Source organism: Marmota monax, unplaced genomic scaffold, assembly GCF_021218885.2.
Source record: "Marmota monax isolate L192 unplaced genomic scaffold, Marmota_monax_Labrador192_F-V1.1 WCK01_AAM20220418_F8-fsc00292, whole genome shotgun sequence".
Lineage (NCBI taxonomy): Eukaryota > Metazoa > Chordata > Mammalia > Rodentia > Sciuridae > Marmota > Marmota monax.
Genome location: NW_026692864.1, coordinates 1,359,120 through 1,381,615, shown reverse-complemented (window position 1 = coordinate 1,381,615; position 22,496 = coordinate 1,359,120). Strand labels below are relative to the sequence as shown.

General features: G+C 47.8%; 1 protein-coding gene, 2 long non-coding RNA genes and 3 other non-coding genes across 14 annotated transcripts; all 6 read right to left on the bottom strand.

Moving 5' to 3' along the window:
• Nucleotides 1-618: 618 nt before the first annotated feature.
• LOC124096029 (uncharacterized) lies at nt 619-1,535 on the bottom strand. Its single transcript, XR_006852765.1, has 2 exons — nt 1,474-1,535; nt 619-1,017 (listed from the first exon to the last, which is right to left on the bottom strand). It is a non-coding gene; the product is annotated as an uncharacterized LOC124096029 (long non-coding RNA).
• Nucleotides 1,536-2,102: 567 nt separating this feature from the next.
• LOC124096107 (small nucleolar RNA R38) lies at nt 2,103-2,175 on the bottom strand. Its single transcript, XR_006852783.1, has one exon. It is a non-coding gene; the product is annotated as a small nucleolar RNA R38 (small nucleolar RNA).
• A 56-nt stretch (nt 2,176-2,231) lies between these two features.
• LOC124096028 (uncharacterized) lies at nt 2,232-5,461 on the bottom strand. Of its 5 annotated transcripts, none has more exons than XR_006852762.2 (5): nt 5,350-5,461; nt 4,440-4,619; nt 4,031-4,116; nt 2,412-2,501; nt 2,233-2,283 (listed from the first exon to the last, which is right to left on the bottom strand). It is a non-coding gene; the product is annotated as an uncharacterized LOC124096028 (long non-coding RNA). The 5 variants fall into 5 exon arrangements; XR_006852760.2 differs by having other exon boundaries at nt 5,341-5,449; XR_006852761.2 differs by having other exon boundaries at nt 5,252-5,447.
• Nucleotides 2,617-2,700, bottom strand: LOC124096106 (small nucleolar RNA R38). Its single transcript, XR_006852782.1, has one exon. It is a non-coding gene; the product is annotated as a small nucleolar RNA R38 (small nucleolar RNA).
• On the bottom strand, nt 4,187-4,264 carry LOC124096102 (small nucleolar RNA R38). Its single transcript, XR_006852780.1, has one exon. It is a non-coding gene; the product is annotated as a small nucleolar RNA R38 (small nucleolar RNA).
• A 2,773-nt stretch (nt 5,462-8,234) lies between the features above and the next one.
• On the bottom strand, nt 8,235-22,481 carry Prcd (photoreceptor disc component). 5 transcript variants are annotated; one of them, XM_058581012.1, is made up of 6 exons: nt 20,257-22,481; nt 19,894-20,081; nt 19,607-19,675; nt 17,646-17,722; nt 17,192-17,282; nt 8,235-8,565 (listed from the first exon to the last, which is right to left on the bottom strand). In XM_058581012.1, the coding sequence occupies exons 2-4, from the start codon at nt 19,965-19,967 to the stop codon at nt 17,710-17,712; spliced, it is 156 nt and encodes a 51-aa protein (XP_058436995.1). In that variant the 5' UTR covers nt 19,968-20,081; nt 20,257-22,481; the 3' UTR covers nt 8,235-8,565; nt 17,192-17,282; nt 17,646-17,709. The 5 variants fall into 5 exon arrangements, with proteins under 5 accessions (XP_058436995.1, XP_046305459.1, XP_058436993.1 ...); XM_046449503.2 differs by having other exon boundaries at nt 17,646-17,726; nt 20,257-22,473; XM_058581010.1 differs by having other exon boundaries at nt 17,646-17,726; nt 19,894-20,078; nt 20,257-22,473.
• Nucleotides 22,482-22,496: the final 15 nt, after the last annotated feature.

Below are 22,496 nucleotides of genomic sequence, written 5' to 3'. Positions count from 1 at the left end.
AGAGGGATGAAAAACTCGGTCACCACACACCACAGCATTCAGTAATCCAGACAATCCTGATCAACACAATTGACAGGTGGGCTTTAGTTACAAGGCAGCTACCACTGCTTGGAGCCCAGGACTAGAGGGAAACAACATTTCAGTTACTGGCATCAGGACAAAACCTCCTGGTTGGCCTTACCTCCAGGAGAGTGGTATTTGACAGAATACTTGGTTTGGAAGGAAGTCAAACAGGGGAATATATAAGATACCCTGACAGTCACAATCCATTCTGGTGTCTTACAGTGACCTAGTGATGATCACTACCACTAATCTGATTAGCTTGGTAACCGAGCACTGCCCTGACACCCAAGATTATAGCACTTTCCCCGTGCCCACCGACCCTCTAGATGCCAGTAGTACCTTTATCAGTGTTTTATTAGATTTAAGGTAAAAAAAAAAGCAATGTTTGTGGGTGGCAATACATGCAGTATATCATCACTTTAGCAGGTACAAATATAGAAAAAAAAAAAGATCAAATCCTGTGAAACTCCTAAGAATGTTCTCTTGAATCATAGAACAAATAATGTTCTTACTTTGTGTCTCAATCTGAAATCCACATTGCTAGTGAATAAAAAATACAACAAAACAGAACCTTTAATTGTGCTTCAAAATTTTAAACAATGACTTCACAGGAAATCCACTGAGAAATGCTTTTTGAGGACAAGCATTGTTTCCCCTTAGCTTCCTACAACAATGTATGCACATTAACAATTTCAATTTACAATCACCGAAGTCCCATCTATACATGAGATTATACTCAGACCACCTAAACTGAAGTCCAGATATTTTTAGTTATACCCCAACTTCACTAGCTGCTAAAAGTGGTGATGGTGATCTCAGTCACTCAAATTCCTTGGCTATTTTTGAGGATGAAATCCAAAAAAATTCTTATGATTCTATTTGGGTGGGATTAACTCATAGGCATTAGCAGAAGCAGGGCCGTGCAGATCCCGTCTGGCACCACCGGGAGATAACCTGTAAAACAGAACAATTTCCAGTAAACAGCCAACTAAGTGCATCACAACCAAACATTAAAAGCAAAAGGCAAACAGTCTAAGAGGATTTGTTCTAGCCATTATGTATTGGGCATATGTATACTGGGGGAGCACAAGAACTATCAAAAGTTTTAACGCAGGCTGGTGAGATTCTAAGAGGACTCATTTTAAGGAGCCAGTGTCTAAGGAGGGCGGCCAGAAAAGACTCCCACTAAATAGCAGGGATATTTGCATCCAACTCCCTCTGAATCTCAAGGTTTACCCAGGTTGGTTGAGCCCCCTGGAAGCACATGATAACAATGTGGATCTTCCCACCTGCTGACCCACTCCTTCACTTTGCTTTACTTGGAAGGCTGTAAGCAGCTGGGGCCAGTTTTCAAGCTTGTTAAATCTCACCCCAATCGAGACTGCCCTGGTAACTGAACAAAAATATGACCTTAAAGATCAGCTCTCCAGTTTCAACAGAAGAGAAAATCTGGGTCCACTTCAAGCCTGGCATTTAAAAAGGAAACAAAGGCAGAATTACCCCCACAGTACCACTTTGCTTTTTTCTTGCTCATGTGCCAACCTCTGCTGCCCAAGCAGTGGCCCAGTGCCAGCCATGCCATCCAGACAGAATCTCAGCTACAGGAAGAAGGGCTCCCTGGTGGTGTTAACAAAGCACAGGAAACCAACAGTTCTGCCAGGGCCATGGCACTTTTCTTTCCTAAATGTCAGGACACTGCTGCAGAGGCAAGGTCAGTAATTAAGCATTCTCACTGCCACAAGCTGGCATATATTTTACATTCCAGTTTCAGTTTCAAAGGGCACATTCATTTCCTTGAAATATGTGGTAGGCACTCTTCTCCTTCACAGTAAGTCCTTGCCCATTTCTGTAGTCTCACAGAGTCTGTGCCTTCAGAGCTATCACCGAAAGGGACAGACATTAACAGGGCAACTAGACCTTTAGTCTGAACATCTGATCTGTAGACTGGAGTCTCAGCAGGGCACACACAACTCCCTGCACTGTCCACTTGATTTGATCCTTGTAAAGCCTGAACTACTACTGGAACATGGAGCCACACCTTAAGCCTCAGAATAGATTATTTTCCCTCAATCGAGATTTTCAGACAGGGATAACTAACCATCATAGGCTTGTGAGGCTTCTTAGGAACACATGATAAAACAATTTACAAACAGGAGAGGAACTGTTTTACTTGCCTTCTGGTAAAGCAGTTTACAGTTAGTAACCTCGCTGAGTAGATACCTAGCAATGAAAACAAAAGTATGTTAAAGACTCCCTGCTACTTAGCACCTTCCCAAGTCCAGGGCAGGGGAGACAAAAAAAGAGCTAACCCTTCACCCAAGCATGTGCAGCAGGACTTCTCTGCTTACATGAGAGATTCCACTTGGGGTTCAGGTCCATGGTGCCTGCCACAATGTGGCTGCTAGAGGGTCCTTTTCCAACTGAAGCAGAGACTGCACCTGGTGAGGAAGAGAAATTGGAAAAAAAGAAAACTACTGAAGAATATGTAAACAGAGTACCTCTAAAGTAGTTCTCTTTAAAATCATGAACTTCTCATAAGGCAAACTTGCAAAGCTGAGTTTCAGATATCCACATTCCACACAGAAAGGCCTTTCCTTGCCTTCAGACAGGGATAACTTGACATCATCATGAACTCAGCTCACCAATCTGCTAGCCCACAGTACTGCCCACCAGAGCACACGTCAATGATTTCTTATTAAGTCGTGCTTTACTTCCCTCATGAGAACTATCCATCAATTTTGTCTACTTTATTAGAGTATGCTTTCCTTCCATGGCAAAAATTTTTAGTATTTGGTGTCTGGATGCAGCCAGTGTCCCAGACCTGGCTCAATGACAACTCCTGCCCTTATAAAAAGACTTAAGCAGAGTGCTTCACAGCTGAACAAGAGGCAACATTCAATTGTCTCTCTAGGACATCAGTAAAATGCCTAGTAGGTGCAGATCACTCATCCTTTCAACTAGCCTATTGAGGACCAGCTGCATAAACAGCTCCTACTGCCACGAGATGACAATACCACACAAGGTCATTTCTCCTTCATCCATCTGCATGTACAAAACTATCCTGCAGAGCAAGCATGTGGCTTTCAGTTTTTTAAGATAGAGGATTAGACATCTGCCCCACAAGCTACTTAAAAATAGCCATCACTATAATCTTGCTGTAATAAAATCCTTGAGCTCAAAGCAGATCAGAGCATCTAACTGTTCCTACACACCTGCTCTGGGACTGGCTACATGACTCTTGGGACACCCTCTAGAGTCATTCTCATCCATGGCTGGTGTGGGGCCCAGAAATGTGTACATTCTAACACTATGTAGGTGGTTTTGACATATAACTAGGTTTGAAAACCATTAACCCTGTTTTAAAAGAAGCGCCATGGTGCTTTTATTTGGTATCAAACCAAGACTGGAACCCAGACCTCTAGTTAATCTAACAGTTTCTCAATCTTAACTCTACTGACATTTCAGGTGGAAGTTCTTATATGGGCTGTCTATGCTTTGTAGGATAGTTAGCAGCATCCACCAGACACCAGGTGCACCCTCCATCCTCAGTTGAGAGTCAATGATACAACTAAGTCAAAAAATAGTTATGGGGCTGGGGTTTTAGCTCAGTGCTAGAGCGCTGGCTAGCACGTGTGAGACACTGGGTTCAATTCTCAGCACCACATATAAATAAATGAAATGGTTTTTCACTTTGGACAGAACTCCCTAAGCCTGTTTATTTACTCAGCAGCAGATTGTGTGTATGGAGGGGTCTACCTCACACAGGTTGTTAATACAAATACCAATTCTGAGACTTTTAGGCAAAAAATAATAATAATAATTATAATCAAGCAGAAAGAATTTCATACTATTTCCCTTGTCTGGGCAACTACAATCCTGCAGACTCCCACATCCCCAAATCCAAAAGACCAGTAAGTACTTAAAGGGGACCATAACCTGTGCAATTCTATCAGAGCTAAAATCTTACCATTTACAGAAATTTCATCACAAAAATTCTTAAGGTCAATATTTTAAGATGATGGGTTTCACAAGTCCACAGCCAATACCATGGATCTAAAAGAGAAATAAGGATGTCATAGTTCATTCTAACAGAAACTACCTTCAGGCATTTATTTTCAAAAAGCTGAGTCTCAGTTAAGTCAGAACTCTTCACAAAAGATGTCACTTCAGCCAGGGATAACTTATGTCCTCCTCAGCTCAACCAGTAACAGATTCCTAAATCCTAGCAACCAAAACTTATTTTCCAAGTCTGTTTCATCCCCATACACAATGCCATCCATGTTGACTTCAAACAGTGACACCTAGTGGCCTCATATTACAGTAGCACAGACCCTCCCCATTTCTACTGTAAAGGGACTTAGTCACCCTGTACTCACAGTTCAACTTAACTTCGAACAACTTATGAGGTGGATGTGCCGGGACATCACGCCATCTCTGCTTTCTGGTGACCACCCCCAGGTCCTGCTTGCATCCATCTCTTCTCATTTTGCGGTTCCGTTACTTTTAAACTGCAACCTGCAGCTCTGCTTCTCATCTCCCCAGAAGCTAGAGAAAGGCTTTCAAAAATGGAAACAAAGTTTCGTTATCAAAACTAGATTTCCAGCCAGGCGCGATGGCGCACAACGCTAATCCCAGCGAAGGAGGCGGGTGGGGCGGTGTTAAGGCAGTAGGATGGCAAATTCGGGTCAGTTTCTGCGAATTGGCAAGATCCCGTCTCAAAATTTTAAAACGAGTGAATAAAAAAAGCTAAAATAATGTAGCTCAATAGTAAATCCCTCTGGGTTCAATCCCTGGTACTGGTAAGAAAAAAATAGTATAACCAGATTTCCAAAGTCTACAATCCCTTTCACTACCATTAGTAAATAAAAACGACTGCCTGGGTGTTCTCAAGGCTCTCAGGGCAAGGGTGCATTCCCGCGCTCACACTCCCGAGGCCGAATGCTGCAGTGCCACGCGCCTAGCCTGCCCCCGGGCCTAACCTGTCCACAGGTGGACAGGGAGCCCGACAGGCCCAGGGCCGCCGGGCGCGCGTGCTCAGCACGAAGGTGGACGCACGGGGTCGCGCAAACTGCAAGGACCTCCCTCTCCCAGGAGGAACCCTGCGACGCCAAAAACGGGGTTCAGCTCTCGTCCTTCCCAATTTCTCGCCGTTTGGGAGGCATTTCCTCGTACAGAACCTCAACCCTACCACCACTCCGTGAGAGGGAGGCCGGGCTGATGGTCACCACTTCGCCTCTCAGTGCTACCCCGGTGTTGAAGAAAGCCCCGTTTTCCCACCTCCGCAACCTTATCATCACCCAAAGCCTAGAGGGCTGCTCAGCGGTGCTGCGCCCAACCGTGGCGCCACGCTTCCCAGACACGCGGCCGATCGCTGAAAGAACGCGAGACCGCGCCTGCGCGCAACTCTCCCCCGCGGCCTCGCCGGAGCTCTCGCGAGGTTAAGGGAGGCGGATGGGAAATGTCGTTCTCTCGTTGCCGACCGAGCCGCGGTAAGACGGAGGCCGCCACGAGGGGCAGCAGAGGGCGCGGGCTGGGAAGCCTGGTCCCTGGCGGGCCCCGCGGTCGGGTGGCAAAGGTAGAGGTTGCTGAGCTGCGCCGTGCGCTAGAGGTCCCGGGCCGAGGCTGGGGAGGCGCCGGAAGTTCGAGGGCAGGACCGAGAAGGACGTCGAGGCCCGGCCGCATTGCATTTCTCCTGGCGCCGCGGACTGTGTCGTGCGGCGGAGGGGGGTCGTTTAGGGTGGTCCGTGGGGCGAGGCCTGGCGCTGGGGATAGCCTGGACTCCGCGAGGGGAGACGGAAAGCCTCAGATTACTATGAAAAGAGCAGAAACGTCGTAACACCCTCTGGTCTGGTGTCCTTTTCAGTCAACCACCCTGGCTTTTTCTAAATTTTGGAACAGGGGCTTGCTAAGTTGTCCAGGCTGCCCTCGAGCTAGCGATTCTTCTGCCTCAGCCTCCTGAGTCGGGACCCTCTGCGCCTGGCACGCAGTTTCATGTTTGAGTAGGGCAGACCGAGCCCTGGAGTTAGGGCCAGAATTTATGCCTATTTGGAAATGAGTTTGAATTTGCAAGACCCCAGAAATCTTTATGCATATTCCTCTTCCCGTTCTTACAAACCTATTAGCAATCATCTCTGTAGCATTTAGCCTTGACTATTTTGTTCTGTAGGTGGTAATTTGTTGCAGGTGTTTATTTTCAAATTACAGTATGTATTTGTCTACCTCTGTTATTTGATTCTAAGTTCTTAAAGGGAGGGAGAAGTATCTTTTAATTTTTTTTTTTTTTCATTTTCTTTTTTTCTGGCGGTGGGGGTGGGCAGCAGTACTGGGAATTGAACCCAGGGGTGCTTTACCACTGAGCTACATCCCCAGTCACCATCTTCATCATCCTCTTTCTCCTCTTTCACATCCTCCTCCTCCTTCTAGTTGTTTGAGACAATGTCTAAGTTGCTGAGCCTCTCCTTAAATTGCTGAGGCTGGCCTGGAACTTGCAAACTTCCCGTCTCAGCCTCCCAAATTGCTGAAATTACAGGTGTGTGTTACCTCGCCTGGCTAATCTTTTTTTTTTTTTTTAAATTTCCTCATAATACTGGCTAATCTTTTTTTTTCTTTTTAATTTCCTCATAACACTGAATATAGTGTTCAGTTGCTCTTGCTCATACTAACAATGATTTTTAACTCATCCTGCAGAAATTTTGGCCTTTTGGTTTCTCCATCTTACCCTTGAAGACAAATTATTTTGTTTATTACTGAAAGGAAGAATGTGTTCTTTCCCTGCAAACTAAGTTCCTTTCATGTGAAACTTGCAGGGAGAATCGTTTTTGCCAAAAGCTGCTTGTGAAACTAGTGGTCAAGTGATCTGCCTCAGGCAATACTGGTAGTTGTTTTTTTTTTGTTGTTGTTGTTGTTTGTTTGTTTTTAAAGAGAGAATTTTTAATATTTATTGTTTAGTTTTCGGCAGACACAACATCTTTTATTTGTATGTGGTGCTGAGGATCAAACCCAGCCCCGCGCGCATGCCAGGCATGCATGCTACCTACCACTTGAGCCACATCCCTAGCCCCAATACTGGTAGTTTTGAAATTTCATAGTGTTTACTGGATGCATTCACTACATCAAGGTCTTTATGTATACTAACTCATTTAATCCTTACAGTTGCACTGTGAAATACTTCTCACTATCCTGTTGTACAGATGAGGAAACAGAAGCATGAGGTAACTTGCCCCAAATTCACACTACTAACTGGAAGAGTCAAGAGTCCCAGTTGTTCTGCACCATGAATGTGTTGATCTAACATATAAGAACTTTTCATTTGGGGAGCCAAAGGGAAGAGAAGAAAAATTTGTTTGTGTTTGCAGGAATGGTTGGGGACAAATCAAAATGTTGAAAAGAGGATGCTGGATGCCTGCTTTATTGTTTTGAGCCACTTGGTGGCACAAAATGTGAGAATGAGAATCCACAGGAACTAGTTTGTAAAGACTGTGAGGCTCTGGGCTCTGGCAGGGCTGTCTTTGTCCCCAGGCTAGTTGCCACTCAGTTTGCAGTGAGGACTGGTCTTGAAAGCACTTCACTCTGCCAAAGGTCAATGTGTAGCTTTCACACCTGAGGGGGCACAGCTTCTCCTGCAGAGCACGGTTGTGCTTAGTGGAACAGCAGCAGGCTCAAAACCAAATGGCACAGATAGTAACTAAGGGGCTGGAGCAAAATATAAGAGCCCTGGTGCCTGAGCATGTGTGAGGCACAACTTTATAGGCAGTGCGGGAATAACTGGGGAAACTTCAAAGACAGCATCAGAATCCCTGAATGAGCAGCCAAGGGCAGACCTGCTGAGACTGGAGTGTTAATGCTACTATGATCTCATTTGCACTCTTTGCTAGTGAGATCTCGTACATTTGAGTTTTACAGTCAGTAGAATTGTTATATAGCCATTATACGAGACTAGGGTAGATCTATATTTATTGGCATGGAAAGAGATGCAGTCTGGTGATAAGTGACAGAAGTAGATCAAGTAGACAAGCTGAACAGGGCAGGAGTCCCCAGTGCTGTTGAGGCTCTGAACGCAAAGGGAAAATCTAGTCAGCTGGCCTGCTGTGCTAGGGTGACAACTGATGGGATTTAAGATGAGGTATCTGAAACCCACAGTAATAAAAAACAGAGTCTTTACAACATCAAGATTGACTTCTTAATCAGGAAAGGAATCTTTAATTTTATGAATAAGAACATGAAGGAGGATAGGTGGAATCCCAAACAGATGGCTGCTTACACTTGGAGCAGTTGCACTGGTAATTTCATAGGAACTACACCTGGACACGGGCACTATCAGGAGCTGTCTGGAAGCTGTTCTTCCTCCATCAATTGCAGTGCAATTCTGGTCAAGTTGGGAAAATATTGCTTTTAAATAGGGTAGCTTCTCTTCTGGCTTTGGGACATAGTAAAGATGTGATGCTGAGTATTGCTGCAGACGTCTTGCATCCATGAGGCTTCTTCAAAGTAAGAGTCAAAGGCCTGTGAAGACAGAGTGGAAAGATGCCATTGAACTGCTGAAATAGACATTCCTTAAACCCCTGACCTTCAGATCTCCTGTTTTGATTCAGAGACACATTTTTACATTTTAATACTTCTGAATGTAGGATGTGTCTTCTGAGCAATTACATGTTAGATTTGGTGAAATTCAGAATGTGAGATTTTAAAAGGAAATTTTGTTTAAGTCATTTTAAGTTGGGTATCTGTTAGAGTCAAAATCATCCTAAATGATATTGATATTTCCCATATCTTCTTTATATATACAATGATAGTTCCCTGGAAGAGTGGATCATGACAAAATACATAAAACAATTTGACATGTGCAAGTTGCCGTCCTGAAGCAGCAATAGCTCACATACGTGAGGTGTTTACTCTGTGCCAGGGATGCGTGGCACCTTTCATATGCTGTCTTATTTGAGTCTCACACAGCCTGTCACTACCCCCTCACCACTTTGCAGCTGAGGAAGCCAAAGTGCAAAACGGTTAAAGGAATTTTTAAGTGAAAGCATTGAGAGGGCTGGGGATGTGGCTCAAGCAGTAGCATGCTCGACTTGGCATGCGTGCGGCCCAGGTTGGATTCTCAGCACCACATACGAACGGAGATGTTGTGTCCGCCGAAAACTAAAAAATAAATATTAAAAAAAAAAAAAAGAAAGCATTGAGATCTGAACACAGTCTGACCGAAAGCTGATGGTCTCAATCACTACTATGGTTTGAATGCTGAATATCCCCCAAAGGCCCATATGTTAAGGCTGGGTCCTGAGGTGGCTCTGTTGGGAGGTGATGGGACCTTAGGATGTGGGACCTTGTGGGAGGTCCTGAAGTCCCTGGGGGCCTGCTCATGAAAGCAATTGTGGGACCCAAGCCTCTTCCCCTTTCTCTTTGCTTCGTGGCTTATGCAGTTTGCTTCACCTTGCACCTCCATAAAGCGCTGCATTAATAAGTTTTGCCTGTCCTAGAATATCAAAGCAAAGGGTGCTCCTGATCTTGGACTAGATCTTCCAGAGCCACGAACCAAAATAAAATTGTGTGTGTGTGTGTGTGTGTGTGTCTGGGGTTTGAACCCAGGACCTTGCAAATGAGAGGTCAGTGCCCTACCACTGAACTACTTCCAGCTGCTTTTCTCTTATAAGTTAACTATCTCAAGTATTTTGTTATAGTAAAGCTGACTAACAACCACCACGCTGTGTTTCCTAAAAAAATTATGCTATGACAATGGAATGTTTTTGTCTAACTGCAGTGATTTCAATTTATCCACTTAGAAAGCCCATCATAAAAACAGAGGATTTTTTTCCCGAGAACCATGAAATATTGCCACAAATCCTGCTCAGCAAAAATCCTGTAACATTGAATGTAGCTTTAAGTTTCTGGAGGAAGAGAAATATAACAACATGTGCCCCATTTATTGAGAATAGACAACCTTAGATTTGTGGATTATTTCTTTGTGTTCATGAACAGTTCAGAAAGAAAAGTAGTTCATTTCACCTGCCTGCTCTGCACAGCCATTGCCTTTAATAAATGTGTTACTTTAAAAATGGATTTAAGGGCTGGGGATGTGGCTCAAGCGGTAGCGCGCTCGCCTGGCGTGCGTGCGGCCCGGGTTCGATCCTCAGCACCACATACAAACAAAGATGTTGTGTCCACCGAAAACTAAAAAAATAAATAGTAAAAATTCTCTCTCTGTCTCTCTCTCTCTCACCTCTCTCTTTAAAAAAAAAAAAAAAAAGAGACACAAATCCATTAAATTTTAAAAAATAAATAAATAAATAAAAAAAAATAAAAATGGATTTAAGGGCTGGGGATGTGGCTCAAGCGGCAGCGCGCTCGCCTGGCCTGCGTGCGGCCCGGGTTCGATCCTCAGCACCACATACAAACAAAGATGTTGTGTCCGCCAAAAACTAAAATATAAATATTAAAAAAAAAATGGATTTAAAAAATAAAAATAAATTTGAAGAGTCTGTAATATTCTCCGGATCTCATCTGCTGTTCTCTGAACATGTCTCTCCATTCCCGGAAACCTCTGCCCTTTCACAACTTTTGCATAACCTTTGCTGATGGTGAAGTTTGTTCCCTTCGCCTTGAAATTCCCTTCCCCTCATCCTCTTCTCTGTGTGGTAGATTCCAACTCAGACTTAAATTCCTCCTCTGCATAGTTGTGGCTGCGATGCTGCAGCAATCCCCAAGCTGCTTTCTCGTGGTGATACCTTTCTTGTCGCAGGTGGTTGAGTACAGACTCTGCAATCAGGCCAACCTGGAGGAAAGTCCCAGCTCGATAATTCTAGCTGAGTGGCCTTGGACACATTACTTTATCTGTCTCTAAGTCTCTTTTCTCCCATATAATGTGAGGGGGATGATCATCCGAACCTTAAGGCTGTTTTAAGACTGCATCCAGAGCACTGGCACAGGCCTGCACAAGGTGAGGCAGCTCACCTTGAACAGGGCAGTTCCTGTTGGGGTGTACTTCCTCTAACACTGACCCTGCCATTGATGATTGTTTGTTTTCATGTCTGGCATTTCTACTAGACCGTAGGCAAGACAAGGATCTGGTCTTCATTCTTGTTTTGTGTTTAACTAAGTCATCTTTATTGAGGCATAACGTACACATAATGAAATGCATCTGTTCAAAGTGTACGTTAAAGTCCAATAAGCATGCATCCATGTAACCACAGCTGCAATCAAGATTTAAAGCATATTTGCCACCCTTTTACAGCCCTGGCCTGAGTCAGCCAGTGCTCTGCATTCTGTCACTATCAATTAGTTCTGCCTGTCTTAGAATTCCATAAATACAATCATATGAGAGGCATTCTTCTGCGTCTGGCTTCTCAATTTACCCATGTTGTTGCTTACATCCGTCGTTCATTTCCTTATTATTGCTGAGTATTAGTCCATTCTATTAACATACCTCAATTTATCCTTTCCATATTGGAGGGTATTTGGGTTGTTTCCAGCCTGTAGCTACTATTAATAAACTTGATGTGAACATTTTTGTAAAATTTGTTTGTGGATGTGTTTTTTCATTCCTCTTGGGTTACTTTATAAGAAACCGCCACACTGTTTCCCCCAGGATATTATAAGATTACAGTTGCTCCGCATCTTGGCCTGTGGTCAGCCTTCAGTTGTGCTTTTGATTTGCATTCTCTTAATGATTTAGATGCTGATCTTATGTTTATTGATCTTGGTTTATTGGCCAATATTTTTTAATGTAGTGGCCATTAAAACCTTCCCCTTTCCCATTTAAAAAAATTGTGTCATTATTATCAAATTGTAAAAGTTCTTTATATATTCTGGATGCAAGTCTGTTTGCAAATATTTGTTTGGCATATATTTTCTCACAGTCTTTCCAAGAGCAGAAGTTTAATTTTGATAAAGTCCAACTAATTGGTTTTTATTTTATGGTTAGTGCTTTCTGTATCCTATTGAAAAGACCTTTCTTCTTTGGATCACCTTTCTTGCTTCTGTTTTTGGATTCCATTGATGTATGCATATGTCCTTATGAATATCACACATCTTGACCTCTGATCTAACCTGTCCCCTACTTGAGTTTCCTGTCCCAGAGCCATAGTCAGGAAATTCTCTGAGCAGGGACTAATGTGTGTGTGGGTTCACTGTCTGGTGCTGCCTGTTGTCACATGTCTGTTTCTTATATTTTGCCCAGTTTTCTGGCTGTTTGTGGCAGGAGGTCTTTTTTTTTTTTTTTTTTTTTTTTTTTTAGGAGGTCTTGATTCATCTTCTTATCTAAGGTTCCTGGCACACAGGCACTCCATATTTGTCACATAGGCAAGTCTGCACTTCCAGATGCTGTCCATTATTATTGCTCTTTATGGGGAGAATCTGTGGGGCCCCCATCAGCTGTTCCATCCCCTTCATTTCACTACATGGTTCCCTTCCTGAGGTGGCCATCAGTCCTCTGCCTCTCAGCACCAGCCCGCCTGGGTTCGACACAAGTCACATGAGCAGGAGGACTGAACTAGCAGAACAAGGCTACCTAGGCTGGGATGTCTCTGGTCCAAGTGGCAGAGCAGGGACTGCCTCTTTCATTCCTTTGACACTCCCATTTCATGACACACTGACCATGCTTTGTAAATAAGCTGTCAAATGGATACATTTAGTTTAATGATTAGTTCACATAGCTCCTCCTTCTGGATATTCTGATATTAAGTGTGTGGTTCACACAAGGGCAGGACTGGCACCTCCTGCCAGGCTCATAGGCTCAGAGTCTCAGGAAATCTTCTTTTGTTTTGTTTTGTAGTTTTCGTATCCACCCTCTAGTCTTAATCCCCACCAGAGGGAACATGTATCTCATAGAGGGTCTGTGGTCCTTAGGTACAAAGACTTGGTTTCAGTTTGTCTCTGGTGAGGACACCTCCTTTATCTCTGTGCCTCACACCCTTCTGCCACAAACACAAATCAAAACAACCTTCCTCCTCAAGCTCCCTCCTCTCCAGCTGGCCTGCTGGCTTCAGTACTGTCCTCTCCCCAGGTCCTGTCCCTGCTTGAAGGAGGCAACAGAGTGACAGTCACTGTGAGTGATGGTCTGGCTGGCTGTCATCCCTGCCAGGGGCCACTGCCTCCTCCTGGAAGGGCACCTGGAGGCCAGCTCTCTTCACTCCTCTCAGCTGGCAAGCAAGGCCTAGCTTTGCAGGACCCAGAGTCTGATCTGCCCTTGACTGCTGTGCCTCTGAAGAAGGCAGCACCAGCAAGCTTGCCCATGTGCGGCCAGGAAAGCCCACAGCTCCAACCCGTGTGCCCTTGTAGGTCAGACAGGAATTTCCTCACAGCCTGGCTCCAGACTCAGGTCCTCCTTGCCCCAAGCTTTGGCATCAGATTCCCCAGGCTTCAATGCTAGCTATAAGTGACCTTGAGCAAGTTCTGTGAACTTCATTTTCCTTTTTGGGTAAATGAGGATAGCAGCAGTTTCTGCCTCATAAATGAGACAGTGCTTGTAATCAAAGCACTCGGCACAGTGCCTAGTACATAATAAGTGTTTGAAACTTGTTAGCCATTATTAATAGTATTATTAGTGTTGTTACCATTATATTAATGTCAGCCTCAGTGTAAGCCACTTTGCCATTCTCCCTGTTTTGTGGCTCACAAAGAGGCATTACTTTCCTCTAATTCAGGGGTTTAAGCTTTTTCCTAACAGTGAGGCCCCTGCAGAGGCCCTGGGTCCCGGTGGGACCAATGGGGTTCACTGCTCTTATACCACCATGCCTGCGACAAATTGGGCACCAGGCCTTCCCCATCTGGTCCTGGGCCAGGACCCCTGCTGCATGCCCTTCTCAGGGCTGTTCTGCTCACACATACATCACCATTTGGGATGGGTGGGTAGTCCTCCAAAGCCACATGTGTACCCCAGGTGACACCAGGTAACAGCTGCTGCTGCAGCTGCCCTGCCTACTTCCTTGTTCCTCCATGCCACCTCATTAGTTCTCTGGTCATGTTCCAATCTCCAGAGAGACTGGCAGCAACTCTGAATGTCAGCCATAGAAGTAGCAGACAACAGCACCTCCCTGCTCCTGCTCTGGCTGCTGCCCTTGGCCACCCTGCAGCTCAGAGCAGCCTTTCCCTGTCACTCAGGCTCTCACCAGCAGAGAGATTAGCATTCAGATGAGCAAGGAGAAGCATCAGGGCAACCAGCTCCTGTCTTCCTCAGAATCTGAGATTTATTTGGGAAGCAGAGCCCCAGAGAGGTTGAGACAGTTCTGGATGCACAGAGGACATGGTGGTCCTCTCTGGTCCAGGCTTACTAGGAGCTCCACCCACGCCAACAGTCCCACCCTCTGTCCTCCTCTATTTCGTTTCGAACTTGCCCATTGCTCAGTACTGCGTATGTGGAGAGACAGGGAAGGAAGAGCCATGGGGTGAGGAGGGGAGGAACCCGGACTGCTCTGAATCTACCATGTGCAGTGGTTTACAGTTCACAACCACACTAGCTTACGTACATGGAACACAAGTGTGCTAAGCACTTCACACACATTGTCTAACTAACCCTCACAATAACTCTCAGAGGCAGGTACTACTATCTTTATCTTATAGATGAGGAAACTGAGGCACAGAGTCCTGCTGTAACCTTCCCGAGGCCACAGAGGGAGGAAGAGCATCAGAGTCAAGGTTCAGAACCAGGGGCTCAGATCTGGACTTCTTGCTCCCAGATCTTTTCTTATTACTTGGTCAGGGCCAGCACCTGGCTCTTCACCTCAGCTGTCTCTAGTTGCTTGGAGCTCCCTCTCTAAACATTCCTACTCCCACTTCCAAGCAGAGGTTCTTTTCAAGGGAATGGGACTTGGCCTCTGTGGGGACAGCATCATGGTCAGGATTTAAAAGGTCCAGCCTCAACCCAAGCTTCACACCCAGCCTAGGATGGGAGCCAGTTGTATGAGGAGCAGTGCCTGGTCCCGGGAGCCTCCTGTAGAGGAGTCCTAGGCTGAGGGAGGCAACTTTCTGCAGCAGGAGCTGCAAGTGTGCAGATTGTGCAGACAGCCAGGGGCGGGAGAGGCCCCGGGAATAAGAGGCGAGCGTAGGCTGGGTGTGCGGGGAAGGTGTAAACACAATCTGCTCCCACCAAAGCCAGCCTGCTCCCTGGGGGAGAGAGCCCCTCCTTCCCAGCCCACATGGCGCCCCAGCTGCCAGGGCCCAGGCAACCTCCAAGCCCAGGCATTCACCTCGCCCATTCTGCCAGCAGCCCCTTCCTCTCTTTCCCACCCTTAATCTGGAATGGATCCTTGGAGGAACCACCATCTACTCCACAGGCTCATAGACAGTACTGCAAAGGGGTACCGCCCTGTGGGAATGTGTCTGGGCCTGGAGCCAGCCCTGGTGCTACTCCATGACCTTGGCTTGACAATTCTTCAGACCACTGGAAAGAGGCAGGCAATGTGGAAATGGCAGAGCACAGGGAAGAACGAGGTGACAGGAACATGGCAGAAAGATTAGAGAATGAATGCAAAAGATGAGATCAGGGAACACAGACGGGTCCTGGGAACGGCGCCCTCTGGACCTCAGCCTGGCAGTCCTGTCACCAGGAAGACTCATGCCTCCCAGAAGAAAGACAGGCTGACAGGAGTTGAGACAGGTGGCCCAGAGCTCAAGGCCTGGGTCAGACGGGCACTCTGGCTCTGGCAGCCTCCTTCCCCTGGTGTGACCTTCCTCTGCCTCCTGCCTGCCCTACTTTGAGAGGCTCTCATGGAACCTCTTGCGCACACCCCAGCCAGGCTCCCTGCAGCATCAGCAGGCCCCCCCAACAGGCGGCAGCCTCCTCTTCCAGCACCTCAGAGTGGCTTCCCTCTCAGCAGCATCTCTCACCCTCTCCCTTTGCCTCAGATATGAAGCTGCTACTCCTCCACCTCCTCCTGAAAGCCAAGGGCAGGGCTCAGCCAGGCATGGCTTCTGGACCAGCAGTGGGGGGCTGGCTGGGGAGAAGATGCTTGCATTGGGTTGGGGGTGTGCTTTTGAAGATTAATGGCTGTGAGACAGTTGGGAGCAGCTGCCTGCAGGGTCTGCGCCTGGATCTGGGAGCAGAAGCGGAAATCTGCTTTTATCTCTGCTCCGGATCAGGCAGGGCTGTAAAGAGGGAGAAATGGCAGAGCAGCTGGGGGCAAAGGAGGCCGCACCATTACTGAGCAGTCAGCACATTGACGAAAACAAGCATCATGCTTTCTGCCTTCCCACATGCTACTGCCTATTTGGAACACATGCGCGCGCGCACACACACACACACAGAAGACACATTCAGAAGACAAGCTGGTAGCTGCCCCCATCCAGCTGCAGGCAGACATGCCACGGAGCCAACCAGCCTTGCTAATTGATCATTTCAGCAGAGCAGCCCATGACAGGGTGAACTCTGGGGACTGGGAAGAGGCAGATGCCATGGGAAGTAAGTGCCACCATGACAGACTGACACCAGCACAGCCCTAGACCACAAGTCTGTTAACAGAATAGCTCCTGAGCTGGCAAAGGCAGACAACCGGACCAAAAGAACCCTGCTTTGGCCAAGCAGCTATGAACTAATAGGTTCTGTGGCCTTGAGGTGATTCTTGAGTCCCCTGTTTTAACATCTAGGCAATGTTAGGCAAATTATTTAACCTGTGTGTTTCCTCATTTATAAAATATGGAAAGAGGGGCTGGGGTTGTGGCCCAGAGGTAGAGCACTGGCCTAGTATGCATGAGGCACTGGTTTCTATCCTCAGCAGCACATAAAAATAAAATAGAGATATTGTGTCCACCTATAACTAAAAAATAAATATTTTAAAAATATGGAAAGAAAGAAAACAGTATCCATGGGTTATGGTGAGGATTGAATTAGCAAATGAACGGAAGCCCTTGATGTGTGACTATAAGCTATCAGCCATCCCTTGATTCTAGAGTGATCTCCACTTGTCCCTGCCTCTTGCCTGGGCTGTTGGACTGCCCTAGAATTAACCTGGTAGACCCCAGCAAGCCTCCCTCTCTGGGGCTTTTCAGGCTCCACAGTTCTCAGAGGAGGCTCAGGAACTCAGCAGGAAGGGAAGCCAAGAGCAGGGAGCATCTCCATTCTTTCTGCCAGCCTCATCAGGCCTTGCTCAGGAGGCCCACAGCCAGGCCCCATCAGGGGCTCAAGGCAAGAACTTACCTTCTCCATCACTGCTTCTGCCATCTCTCCCTTGCTGCTGCTTCTGACCCCGAAGCATCCTTCATGGCTAGGGGCCGAACCAGGACTTGAGCTGCAACAAAAGCCAAAGCCAATCTGCACTTTCTGCCGTACTCAGAGACAGGACTTATATTTCAGTGTGGACATCCCAGAGCATGGTCTTTCCCTTAGAAAGCATGACCCCCCACCTCATCCCCAGGCCTAGAAAATGAGTCAGAACCATGGCCAGTTCTCTTCAACTTTTGCCCCATGTCTGGAAGGGAACAGGTTCAAGACGGGATTTGAATGAAGGAGCGACCCTCCTGCTCAGCCTCCTTCTGGGACCTCAGAGCTGGAAACGGCCTGCTGTGCTCCCACTCGGCCCACCCTTGCATATTTCTTCTTCCTTGTCCCCAGCCCTGCCCTCTGCCCTCCAGACCTCCAGACTCTGCCCTACCTGCCTGTGCCAGGTGATCCCAGTTCCGGGAGCAGAGCCCCAACTGATGAGGGGAGGGATTATTTCAGATGCTCCTTCTCCCTGAACAGAGGAAAGCACTAGAGTCAGAGTATCGAAAGGGATGAACTTCCTATGTTTCTGGTTCCCCTTTTCCTCCTACTCCCATGCCCAGCATTAAAGGACAGTAGCATCTGAAAAACAACTTGGGATTTATGATTGTGGAATTAGAAGATAGACTTCACCCCTGTGCCACTCCCAGCCAGCCCTTTGCGACAGCCATCATCAGCAAGTGGTTCCTCTATGTCAGTCTGACCTTCCCAGGTAACTAGGTCCCAACGAGTTAATAGGCAACTGCTTCCTTCTGCCTGAGTCACACATACACCAGGCTAGCCAGGCCAGATGGTCCTCAGATTTGGCCTTTCCTAGCCTGCCAGGAGGTCCAGGCCCATTTCATGTGGAAGAGACAGACTGCCTGGAAGTCAGGGGCCGGATGGTCCCCAATCAGTTACAAATTAGATAGACAATCTTGAGCAAGTTCTTCAGATTTTGCTCGGTTTCCTCAACCATTAACAAGAGATTTTTAAAACATGTCCTGCCAACCCTCTGACCAGTGTTGGGATTACTGAGACTTCTAAGTGAGGGACTATGTGAAACAAAAACTTCACAACCAGTGTTATTAACCCTAGTTTACAAGAAATAAAGTGATTATATAACTTGTCCAAAGTCTCTTAGGTAGTAAGAAGGGAGCCAGGACTTTAAATCCTGCTGCCCAAAACTCCATACTCTAAACTCAGCAAGAGGCTTAGTCAGCATCTGAGTGCCTCTTTCATGTGAGACCTGGTGATGCACTCAATGTGTATCAGCCCAGTTAACTAGCAGTATCGACCAGGCACCATTATGATCTCAGCTAGCTGTGGAGCCAGGAAGGGTGTTACAGAAATGGCTATTTCTCATATGTGTCAGGGCCTCCCATGGGCTTTCTGACTCCAAATATGGGAGAATCCTATGACTGAGATGACAGGAGATAACAGGTTCCCTGTCCAGACAGAGACATTGAGGACCACTGGCAGGCCACCTGATATACATGGAGGATCACTGGCAGATACCCTCCTACCAGTGGCTCTGGCACCCAAGTACTTGATAGGATCTTTTGTGCCCTTTGTTTTACTAGAAGTGAGAGTCACTCTTTAGAGAGGTCTCCCATGCTGGGCAGGGGTGGGGTGGGAATGGGGAGTGGCTCAAAGGCAGATAAAGAATCTCTTATGCATAGATACATTAAGTTACTAGTTGACCTTTTTTTTTTTTTTTTTTTTTTTTTTTTTAGTGTTTTCTTTATCACAGGAGCCCCTGTCATCAAAAGACACTGGTCATCCAGGGAAGGAAAAGTCTAGAAGTGCCCACAACCTTGCCCCCTAAAGGCCACAAGGATTCAGTCCAGGGAAGAGTTAACTTTCTGGCCACTGGAGACAGCGTCCTGCCCGCAGGGGCTGCCCAACCAATGGCACTCAATGCTGATGATGTCATGCTCCTTCTGCGCCTTCTATTGGGGACTGGACAGCGAATCCTGCTGGAGGTTCAGGCTGTGGAGCTACTGAGGCGGGTGGGCGGAGGCAGAGGGAGACAGAGGGGGAGGGAAGGGCAAGGCTAGGCTGCAAAGCTATACAGAACGGCTTTGGCCTCCTCCCTCTCCCCTTCCCTTGCGCCTTCCTTGAAGGTGCTCCTGGGCACTGCCCCGGTTAGCACTAACACTGGGAGAAGCAAAGCAGCAGTTTGGTCCAGAAGAGGGGGCTGGGGGCTCCCACTGCTACCTGGTGAAATAGGGAACAGGTGACCAAGGTGAAGGCCAGAATTACTAAAGTGTGAGCACCCACACACACTCACTCACAGCCGCAGGCACACACAGCAAAAGCTTCTTTGGGCAGCACCCTCCCTCCTCTACCCTTGACTCCCTTCAGCTTCACCTGCCCGAGGACTGGAGGTCTGTGTCCCTGCTGCTTCCCATAACAGTCCCATCCACTCTGCTGGAGTCTCTGTGGGAGGGAAGAGCAGACAGGATGAGCTGTGAGCTGTGCCCAGCTCCCTGCTCTGAGTGACTCTCAGATCCCCTGCCCAACCTGCTGGAGGTCACTTTCAGCCCCTGCCCACCTTCAGCTTGGCTGTGGCCCAGGCCAGCAACCACCACCACCACCACCACCCCTCCCCCTCGTCCCAAGGCACACCCCAACCCACAGCCCAATCAGTTTCTCACGGTTGGACCCGGTTGGCAAATCGGCGGCGCCAGAGCATAGCCAAGGTGCTGAGCAGGAAGAGAGTGGTGCACATGGTTCAGCTGCCCCATCCCCCCAGACGGAGGCTGCAGAAGAAGGCCACAGGCAAGGGACCACAGTGGCCCTGGCCAGTTCTCACAAACTGCTGCCCTCTGTCCTGAGGCTCCTGCTGGGGATGGATAAGAAGGATCAAGCTGATTAGTGGAGTCAGCAGCCCTGACCTTGTGAAGACTGATTAACCTCACTGGACCCAAGATCTCCCCTTCAGTGGTAGGGCAAGTCCACCTTCTTGGAAATGTGTACAGTGGCACTGAACACCTATCTGGAATGTAGATTCCATATACCTGGGCCTCACCCTCAGGGGCTGATGGTCTAGACAGATGTGCTGTCCAGTTAAGCAGCTGGCTGCAACACAGTGACTTAGGCACGATGAAATATGGCTACGGAGCACTCTGGGAGTTGCGGGTACCAGGAAAGCTTTAGAGAGGAGCCGGAGGATCTGAAGTCGCAGGTGCTCAGGAAGGACCTCAGAAGACTCTGCCCAGACTGCTGACAAGAAAGTAGCAGCATCTTCCAGGAGATGAAGTGGAGCACAGAGGAGGCACCAGGAGAAGAGAAGAATATTTAAATGACGCTAGAAAGACCAGGCAAAGCAGAGAGGAAAGGGCTGGCTCGGCCCCACCCTCCAGATAACCTTCTCTGAACTTTCCTGATTATACACCCTCCTCAGAAAAAGGCAGAATTTAAGATACAGATTATAAATTCTATCTTATATAACTACCTTATATAATTTAGATATAAAATTTAAACTTATAAATTACATACTACTGCACGAATACATTCCTACACCTTAAGACATATATAGAATTTGTGAAGGATGAAATGAAAATCAATAAGACTCCTCTTAACGTCTGTCCTCCTTGGGGAGCTGCTTGGGAAAGTCTCCACACCAGCTGTGGGTACAATCAAGGGAGTTTGGTGTGTGTCCTTCATGGAGCAAGTCATGGCAGGGCTGGGACATAGTATGAGAGTAAGGTGAGGACCTTACCACCCACCCCACTTCACCTCATCCAAGATGGCGGAAAGCATGAGATTTTTCTTCCCTTAACTGAGGTGGGGGTAGTGTCAGCCTACTCCTGCTGAGTCCCATCAAACACCTGAACCCTGGATCCCAAGGAGGAGTCAGGCTGGCCCTCTGCCTACCTAGGTTACTGCTTCCCTTAGTTCTGGACTTTGAAATTGGATTTTTAAAAATTAAGTCAGGAATCAAAAGTTGAAGAGGAGAGCTACCCCCGGTCATGCTTGGGCAATGAAACACCAATATCTGAACAGAGTAAGGATGACCAGGGAGTCTTAAGGAAAACTGGAGATATTCCACATGTAGTGTGACATTTGTAGACAATTGCAAGCCCTGTGTGGCCTCAGGCTTCCACTGGGAGTCAGAGGTGAGGCATGCTATCCCCAATACTGAGCAACTGCTGGACAGGGCTTTGGGTCTCAGGAGCACAGTGCCCACCTCTGGCCCAATCTCACACCTCCCTGAGCAGTCCAACAGGGTGAAGGGTTTGTCTCCCCAACCTCCAGAACTGGGACCTTGGTGATCCTGAGATACCTTCAGTGGCCTGGACCTTTCTCAAGACTTTTTTTTCTTTTTTTTTTTTTTGATAGTCGTAGATGGACAGCATGCCTTTATTTGTTTAGTTTTTATGCTGTGCTAAAGATCGAACCCAGTTAGCCCCAGCCCTCTCAAGACTTTTTGACCCCTATGTCCCTTCTGCCATACCTGGCTGCTTCTTCCTCAGACTTCACTCCGACACGGCCAGGGCTAGAACTCAAGGCAGCGCCTGGTTCTTTCCTACCAGTATCATTAATAAGCCAACCACCTACTTCTTTCAGCCACGTGCGCGCGTGCACCAAGGGAGATGGGGTTTCAACCAGAAGAAAGAGGGGCGCAGGCCTTTGGGACCCAAGACTGGAGGTGTGCTCAAGTTCCCGGAGGCGGCAGATCGGTGGGGCTTCGACCCTGTTCTAAACCTGCCAGAGCCTGGGAGTCCCAGGCTCTGCGAGTGGCGACTCGGGAGCCAACAGCGCCAGCGGGAGCGAGTCTGCCCGCGATAGGGCTCGCGTTCGCCCCCTCGGACCGGCGACTGGCAGACACGCCGCAAATCCCTGGGAGTGTTTGACTTTGAGACAGTTCCTCGCCACGTGAAAGGTGTCGGTACGCACTCGTCCCGTCATCGCGCGCAGTGGGAGCGGAGCACAGTGTACTCGGTCCGGCACCCGCCGGGGCGCACTCCTGTGCGGCCCGCGCAGCCCAGCGCCGCGTGACCGCCAGATCCTCCCGAGACCCCTCGGCACGTCGGCCACACCTACTTCTTGCCCCGCCCGGCGGGGACCGGCGGGGACCGCCGTGGCCTTGCGGGTGAGTGGGCGAACGGCGCTAGCCGCGTCGCCCGCACCCCGCCCAACCTTCACCTTGCCAGAATTGGCTCACCGACACAGGACTGGGGCTTCGGAGAAGATTTGTTTTTTTAAACATTTTTCCAGCAGACCACATCCCCGCCCCCCGCTCGCGGTCCCCCGC